This window comes from Morone saxatilis, unplaced genomic scaffold (assembly GCF_004916995.1).
Source record: "Morone saxatilis isolate NCDOM2014 unplaced genomic scaffold, NCSU_SB_2.0 Contig23, whole genome shotgun sequence".
NCBI classification, from domain to species: Eukaryota; Metazoa; Chordata; class Actinopteri; family Moronidae; genus Morone; species Morone saxatilis.
In genome coordinates this window covers 24,011,661-24,020,446 of record NW_023339796.1, presented here as the reverse complement: position 1 = coordinate 24,020,446, position 8,786 = coordinate 24,011,661, and the positions used below count along the sequence as shown (strand labels likewise).

The 8,786-nt window shown below is 40.5% G+C and overlaps 2 protein-coding genes across 2 annotated transcripts in view; one reads left to right on the top strand and one right to left on the bottom strand.

The window, feature by feature from the left end:
* Positions 1–127: 127 nt before the first annotated feature.
* LOC118334857 (E3 ubiquitin-protein ligase RNF31-like) lies at positions 128–4,251 on the top strand. The gene is made up of 7 exons (XM_035670928.1): positions 128–362; positions 880–992; positions 1,481–1,591; positions 2,554–2,602; positions 3,043–3,139; positions 3,497–3,662; positions 3,885–4,251. Exons 1-7 carry the CDS (start codon positions 128–130, stop codon positions 3,933–3,935), a joined length of 822 nt encoding a protein of 273 aa, XP_035526821.1. The 3' UTR covers positions 3,936–4,251.
* Positions 4,252–7,572: 3,321 nt separating this feature from the next.
* The window catches only part of cntnap2b (contactin associated protein 2b), a 30,998-nt gene continuing 29,784 nt past the window's right edge, over positions 7,573–8,786 (bottom strand). Inside the window, 1 exon segment of the mRNA XM_035670927.1 lies at positions 7,573–7,658. Within this exon segment, the coding sequence (XP_035526820.1) occupies positions 7,573–7,658 (86 nt within the window).

Genomic DNA, 8,786 nt, shown 5'->3' with positions numbered 1-8,786 from the left:
ATGAAAATGTAGGCGTTAACTTATTGATGATTGATTTGTTATAAGGCAGCCTTTTTTTAGTGGCTAGAAATTTTTATCTGTTGTTTTCTGCTGGCCCCCCATCCTCAGGCAAGGACATAGCTTAGGGATGGACCTGTACGTGTATAGCGCCTGTTCTAGTCTTCCAACCAACCAACAACCTTCCGGAGTAGGGACAAAACCCGCTCTTTGCTCTGCCCCCATCATTGAGATCACACAAATCTATCCTGCCGAGGCTTCAAGCTTTGCCTTGGTGTCTGAATATGGATGTTTATTGGAGGGAAGGAACTGGATACGAGTGTCGGGAGCAGGGCTTCCTATGGAAAGCTTCTCGGTGGCACAGTGTAAGCACACCTCCACCGTTTTTTTAAGACGTTAACTTCTGGTTTTAGGCCCCTCCGCTAACTTAAAATGGAGACAAAATGATTTAATCGCAGGCAGCTCTAGACTTTCCAAATGGTTATCGGACCAAATAGTTGAAATTCAGTTGTTGCCCGGGTGTTCCTGGTTCGGCTAGGACCAAACCAGTCTGGCGCAGGTCAGGGTAAATAAGCATGTGATTGTCGTTTATAATAATTTATAATCAAACATCATTGTGTATTCTGCCACACTGCCATATTAGTGCCAATCCCTGGTACAAGCAATATGTAGCTTTTATTGTTCTACAGGATTGTGGCAGTTGGCACTATATGGCAGTGTGGCACTTTTTGTCCAATATGCTTCTTCTTTGTTTTTTAATAATTCAGTGGCCATCAACTCCTGCAGGTCCTTCACAGAAGGCAGGGTGTACTGACACTACCTCTTCCTCTTTCTCACCATTAACATCCATCCTGTCATTCCTCCTCTCTTCCCTCCCTCCAGCCTGTCCCAACTGTCGCTTCCAGTACGCGCTGTCTAAAGGAGGCTGCATGCATTTCTGCTGCTCACAGTGTCGGTACCAGTTCTGCAGTGGCTGCAACAACCCTTTCCACACTGTAAGTCACATACACACATACTCTAGTCCTGTATCACAGTTTCATGCTGTGGCAATGCAAAATGGTTGTCTTTTCAACATAAAGAGCCTTGCACATAGCATATCGTAAGGTACAGGAAAGAAGAAGAGTTGACAGAGGCTCCCGTCACTGGTTGATTTGGAGCACAGAGCAAAAGGAGCGGGTCAATTGTTTGAATAATCAAATTATACCACTTCTGACAAATAACATTAAGTTAACTCAACATCTTACAAAGCTACATGTATGTCAAATACTTACATAAAGTCACAAGAAATGTCCGAACCTCTTCTCTTCACATCTCCGGATCAAAAGAAATGTATGTTGACCTGACCAAACACACAGAACTAAAGGAGCAGGCTTCTCAAGGATTGAATTAAATACTTACTTGGTGTGAATGCGCCTTAAGGTAGGTTACTATAGAGGTGATTAACATGTGATAAGAGTCTCCTCTTCACCTGCCTTCCTACCAGACCTGTGCAGTGGACGAGTGCAGCGTGTCTGGATTACATGCCCATCATCCCAGAGACTGCCTCTTCTATCTAAGAGACTGGGAACCCTCCAGGCTGCAGGCTTTACTGCAGGTACACACACACACACACCACACACACATCACAAACATTCTGCCTCTACTCCGAGTAGTAGTGGAGGGGATTGGAATTCAATGTTTCGTGGCCACTGCATTTAAAAATATATTTAAAATTTCTAGCCACAGTGTTCCAGTTAGTCAGGATAATCTAGAGACCTCAATGTGAACTGAAAACAATTTGAACAGTGAGGAAAAATTCCCTTTTTAAGGTGGATTTATTTTGCAATGTTACACTATTCAGCTATTGTTGCTTGGGAAAACTCAAGTCAAGTATAATAAATGTCTATGGTGGTCCTGAGGTGCAAAACACAACAACATTTTGAGTTTAAAAGTGCTTTGAGTGGTCAGAAGACTAGAAAGGTGCTATATAAGTACAGCTCCATTTACTATTTACCATTTACAATTAACCAAAATATTTCACAAAACAGAAAATAAAAATAAAAAACACATTTCACAGAATTTTACAACAAAACAGAAAATACATTTTAGAAAACAACATTTCACAAAACACAACATTTTAGAAAAACACAATATTAATAAAAACACAATATTAATAAAAACACAACAACACAGATAGCAATTTTTCATAAAACACAATATTTCTATGGGAAAAATGTATAGCACTTTTACTTCCTGAACAGGGATACCTAAAATAGCTCGTTCCACTTCACAACTCTATGAAGACAAAGAACTGATTGGAGGTATCATAATCTCACAATACAAGTCATCACATCATAGGAGTTTATTTCCATAAAGTAACCAGTCTTGATTCTAATCTGAATTAACTTTCTGTCCTTACCTTTCCACTTTTAAATGTTGTGTTCTCTATTTTGTTATTGGATTATTTGTTTTGTTGTTGTGTTTTGTCCAATGTTTTGTACCTGAGGGCCACCATACTAAACATTTAAAAACAGCCTCATGAGTAATCAGTGTTTTTCTTTTCTTTGTGACCCACAGAATAATGGAGTGGCCTATAACACTGAACCCCCTCCTGGAACGCAGACAGGTGGGATGCACACATTGATGGTTAAAACCTGCAGACTTTTCAGCTGTTTCTAACACTTTGTCCATCACATTTATATGCAGAAAGAGAAACTCAGAGTGGAGCTGGACTCCAATGCAATGCAAGTGTAGAGTGCAGATGAGGTGTTTTCAGTGCTTTTTCAATGGAAAAACATATCAAACACACATTAGTGTTCCAAGCAGACTATTTGCATATTATGTCTCAATACATTTCTGAAGGGGATATTTGAACTTTGAACCAGAACCTTCATTATGGATTTTGTTTAATTTTAATCGTAACCTGGGGCATAAATCCTAACAGTAAAAAAGGTCAAAAAAGGTCTCTTGTAAAAATGATTGGTGACATTATGATATGCTTTCCAGAGAATCTGATCTTCCCTTGAAGAGGTTTCACTACCACTTATTTCTCTCTCTTTTGTTCAGGTCTGTGTGGAGTGATAGAGCAGAAGGATGAGGGAGGGCAGCAGCCAGATTCAGCCTGTGGAGCTCAGACCCAACCTGGACATGCTGGACTCTGCGAGTATGATGGCTTTATTCAGCAGTATTTTCTCTGATCTCCAACCAAGGCAGCATTATATAATATGTTATAATAAGTAATGGAATATTTGAACTTTTATCACATTTTTTGGAAGTCAGAACAACGGGCAAGAAACAGGATTGCAATGTACACCAATCAGCCATAACATCCTGAGCACTGACTGATGAAGTGAATGTGGCATGTAGTGTAAAAGCGCTTCGAGTGGCCGGAAGGCTAGAAAGGCGCTATACAAATATAGGTTCATTACCATTTTCAGAAGAATATCATCACTACTAACTACTACTAAACTGCCATGCTCTGCTGTGTAATGATGCTAAAATGTGGTGTACTGGTATCCAGGAAGCATTACCGGGAGTACCTGGTCAGCCTGATCAACAGCCACTCCATCGACCCCGCCCCCCTCTACAGTTCCAATGAGCTGCTGCTGGCCTGCAGGAGGTACAAGGTGGACGACACCCGCAGGGATGGAGAGGACAGCTTCACCTACTACAGCAGGCTGCTCGAGGTGAGTATGTATGTATTAATGCTAGTGCCACAGCTCTGTCTGGGTCTGTGTGTATCTTAACTATTGGTTATAAGTCATATACACACATTCACATTCCCCAAAATAATTAATCCGTAAATCTTTGGTGATCCCTGACTTTTCCTCCAGTGCTACCTGGTGAGATTCACCAGAGGACGTTGTCCTGTACACCGTCACACTAACGTCTGTTTGTTGTCTCTGCAGAAACTGATGGATGAAGTCCCACTTGGCGACAAGGTGCCACGCAAGAAATGAAATGAAATGCCTCGCTTCCCGTTTCCTGCAGCTGCCATCATGCCGACCTTTAAACGCAAAACTCAGCCAGAAAGGACAAAATGGCAGTCGTTTCCTTTAGGTTTTGACTCTGTAAATGTTAACTCATGTACCTATGATGGTGTAAATACAGGAGAGTCACCTCTGAAGTTCTGCCTGATATCTGCTGACAGCAGCTCTGACAAGATATTCAAATTCACAAAAGGTAAACTAATAAAGGAATATTCCTCCTTGCTGCTATCTTTTTTCCCAAATGAATGACTCAACCTTGGTTGTTCAATGGTAAATGGACTGTACTTATATAGCGCCTTTCTAGTCTTTTGACCACTCAATGCGCTGTACACTACATGCCACACTCACCCCATTCACCCCATTCATACACTGATGGCAGTGGCTGCCATAAAAGGTGCCAACTGCTCACCAGAACGGAAACTAATCATTCATACACACTCATACACTGATGCACAGCAATTTGGGGTTCAGTATCTTGCTCAAGGACACTTCAACATGTAGCGAGGGAAGTTCGGAGGGGTTCAAACCGCCAACCTTCCGATTAGTGGATGACCCGCTATACCTCTGAGCCACAGCCCAATGTAAATCCACACCGTACAGTCACTAAGCTACAGTAAAACTTTCCCTCTGCACAGTGTTTTTGTGTGCCATGATTTAAATGCAGAAAATTAATATGAGGTTTAAATATTGTTGGTTTCAGCAGAGACGTTCAATATAAATTCAAAGTTTAAAACCACAGCTAGCCCTTTTTTCCTTCCTTTTGTGGTTCCTGTGGTGTTTTCAGTATAGCCTGGCTCTTGTTGGGTTACCTGTCTCCACTGAGTCTTAACAACTGGCTCCAGTTTACTGATCCAGCTATGAGCACAGTGGCACATCACATGGAACATCAGCAGAACTGGGCATATTATTTATTATGAAATAGGATGGAAATACATGCAGTTTCTGACAGTAATTATCCACCAGTTAACAGACTTTGACAGACATGGTTAATACTGCGGTTATATCCTAATTTACTTAATACTGCACTTTTGGCCCTGTCGGCATCCCAAAGCCATAGACAGTGATCTCATCTGATTGGTCAGTAGTCCAGTTGTCGGCAGGTTTTGATCTCTCTGGAGCAGTTCGCCAGGCAGCAGTTGTTACCATGGTGATCCACCCCGGTTAAAAGTGATCACTGTCATACTGTGAAATGTTTACTGCACATTTGTCATTGTTTTTGCTTTATTTGTGTAATGGTGTGTAAAGTTAAATACTATAATTGTGCATGTTGAAACTTGACATGTGAGTATTGTATCAATCAGTTTATAGATATTAACAGTATTAACAGTATTAACAGAAGATTTGTCTTGCAAACATTGTAGCCAGTGTAGCGTTGCAGATGAAGTCCTCACAGGCAGAGTTGCTCATTTAAACTAATCCCATTGGGTGCTGGGAACTTGTAATTAATATGTAGCAATATGGCCGCCTTGATAAATGTGAGCTGGTGTTGAACACGTTGCTGATGATGTAAAACCTACAAGCACTCATAATAACTTGTTTCTTGTTTGAGAATGTTTTCCTTTTGATTGTAGGACTGACAAAAGACGAAGACAAAATGCTGTGTTCTTGGCAAAATAAATGCTACTTATAGACTGCTGATGCTCCTGTCAGACTTTTTCTCACATGTTTAACCTAAGTCTAACATGTCATTGTTGTGGACTGAATTTGGTCTAAAAGTGTGAATAGTATAATCAGTTACTGAATACAAAATGTTTGTAATTATTGAGTAATCCATTCAGTTACAAAAATATGTAATCTAATCTGAACACTTTTGGATTAGTTCAAAACACTGTTTAGTTTAAAAAACATTGAAAATATTGCACCTCATGCTAAAGCCACAAATTTCTGAGCAAATAAAATATATTATGCATATTCAGCATTTACAGTTTCTGTTTGTAGAGGACCAAGTTATTTTTCTACATTTTTTATTTTTATCCTTGACATTTTTTTTAATATGAAGGTATGTGTTGTAATGTTTGACCAGATATATATGTATCTATTTGAGATGTCAAATTCATCAAATAAAAACTTCCAGGCTTGGAGAGTAACAAATTACATATAATACATACAACATATAACACGAGTTACGTAATCAGGATAAAAAAAAAAAACTAAACTAAACCATTACAGTTACATAAAAATGACAGAATCAGATAGCAGTTACATTCAGTAAAAACTGGGATTATTTAGCAGGGTCATTTTACATTTTTAAATATTATGAAATAATATTTTTTGTTCTTTTAATTGTATAATCCTAAAGACACAGAGATTGTTCACTTACCTTCTCCTCCTGAAATCTGTGTCACTAGGGTGTTGATAGGTAGCCTTTAAGTAGGTGACTGAATCCTGTACTAGCTTCTCTGCACTGGCCCCCCTGTAAAATTCAGAATAGAATTTAAAATCCTCCTCCTCATCTACAAAGCTCTTCATGGTCAGGCCCCTTCATATCTTAAAGAGCTCATAGTACCCTATTACACCTCTAGAAACACTGCAATCTCTGAATGCAGGGCTACGTTGTGGTTCCGTATAGTCTGTCCTAAGGTTCTGCCTTTCAACAGGCAAAGTTTCTTTGGTCCCCGTCGCCAAAGTGCTTTGCCTCATGGGTGCACTGTTGCGGTCTGTAACACTACACTTCATAAGGACGTTCGGTCTAGACCTGCTCTATTTGCAAAGTGCCCTGGGAGATGACTTCTGTTATGACTGGTTGGCATCAGCCAATATAAAATTTGATTGCGGGCGCGGAGATTGGGCGCGGCGAGAATTGGTAACACATTGAACACAAGTATATTCACCAAGCCACCCAGTCTTCTAACATCTCCGCTCCGAGCACTCTTCAAGTAGTATGTAACATCAAGAAACAGCAAGGCCCAACAGCCTCTAGCGGAGAAGCAAAATGCTAGTCTGATGAGTATATATGATTAAAATTATTGTTAACAAAAAAACAAAAACAACAATCTAAGAAAAATAATGGACAGCATTCCTGCAATCATTGCAGTCCACGTGTTTACCGCTTGAATCTTGTAGTGGTGCACTCTGCCACGAGATCACAGACGACCAACAACACATTTTCATTCCATATGAAGATTTCACAACGTGACCTCTGTGACGAGACCTACCCCTGGGTCAAAGGATGAGGAGCCACAGTAATAACATTGATCTTGAATGGAAACAGCACAAGATGTTGTGTCTGTCCAGATTTATCAGCACTCTCTGGAATACATCACATGTGTTGTTCTGTTTGTTCCCAACACTCCTGCTTCATTAGCCTTCTGTGTACGCGCAAATGGTTCATTCCTAAAAGAAATCCAGGCGACACACAGTGACAATTGAATATCGATGGGTTTTAACCGACACAATCGTCATGGTGATTGAAGCCCCTTAACTGAAATCCCCTGAATAAAATGCTGCTGACCTTCTTGTATCGTGCAGATTTGGAGATTGTACTGGAAGCAACTGCATTACCTTAATATGAATATCATGGAAATCAACTCAGAAGGCATAATGTGATCCCTTTCAACATTCACCAAATCCCACCACAGCCACAAGTCCTGCAGCGGTCCAGGTGGTCCTACAACATCTGGAAGGGTGGGAAATCTGAAAACAGCCCTGTCCACTTGTTCTCATGGTAAAAGTGAAGAACGCTTTCCACATCTCCTGCGGATGTGACACACACAGTACCAGAATCATCGTTCATTACATGTCACGCACTCAGCCTGCAATTAAAGTGAGTTGCAGTAGTACAACAACATACATACAAGGACGCCCACATTTCATCAATACGAGTGTCCCGATCCCATCCAACGTCAATAGTACACGCTTGACGCTATCTGCCTGAACTACCGACGCTCCCTACCAATCCAGTAGTTAATATTTAGTAATACAGTGCACAGTTTAGTATATTAAAAGCTACTAAAACACATCATCTGCTTACAATGGCGAATAGCTTGGGTATTGCATAATGCCCACTGTGGTTGTTTGTCACTTTCACTAATTGTAGTAACAAAATACACAAAACCTCGTCGTTGAGCCCTTTGGCCTGAGTTATCTCAATGAACCCGTGCCTGAAACTTCACCAAGTTAAAAAACTGTATGTAAGTCGATGTAAACCAAAAAACTCAGATAGGGTCATAAAGTGTTTTTTTAAACTAGCTGATAGGGATCGTTAAAAATCCACACATGATTGGGCCGCAGATACTGGATCGTGGCGAGCCTGGATTGGGACATCCCTAAGTCCATTAAATAGCCAGTAACACTATTTTATATCTCCTGTTCATTTACTTCTCTATTAGTGTTTTTGTACATAGTTACTCTGGCGGAGTCACATCTCCTGCTTCCTTGGATTCATATTCTTCTCCCACATAGGGAACGATCAGCAATAATTTACTACTACCAGTAACCACACAGGCTACAAATCAAGCCATGGAAAAGGGGTTTGAAATCTTTTAAGGACCTTATAACATAAACTGAACTAATTGTTGACACTTGAGTCAGGAAACAAGTTTGGAAACACAACATTGAGTATAATTACATTTTAGCATCGGGACCATATTGCCAATTGTCCTGTATGTATAATCCAGAAAATGAAGGAACACTATTGTCATTGCAGTCTTGTTTTGACCCTGGTCCAGGGCTAGATCATAAAAGATTAATGTAAGATTATGCTAGATTCACAACTAGGGGGAACCAAAGTAGCTCACTGGTAAGCAATGTACCACTGTAGACCCCCTGGGTCTGTGGCAGGTTGACACTCAATCCTGGGCTTTGCCTGCCTAAGGCCAGCCT

Coding starts and splice junctions, on each gene's coding strand:
- LOC118334857 (XM_035670928.1), top strand. CDS start 128: ATGGACCTGTACGTGTATAGCGCCTGTTCTAGTCTTCCAACCAACCAA. Junction 993..1,480: donor GCAACAACCCTTTCCACACT/GTAAGTCACATA, acceptor CCTTCCTACCAG/ACCTGTGCAGTGGACGAGTG. Junction 3,140..3,496: donor GGACATGCTGGACTCTGCGA/GTATGATGGCTT, acceptor ACTGGTATCCAG/GAAGCATTACCGGGAGTACC.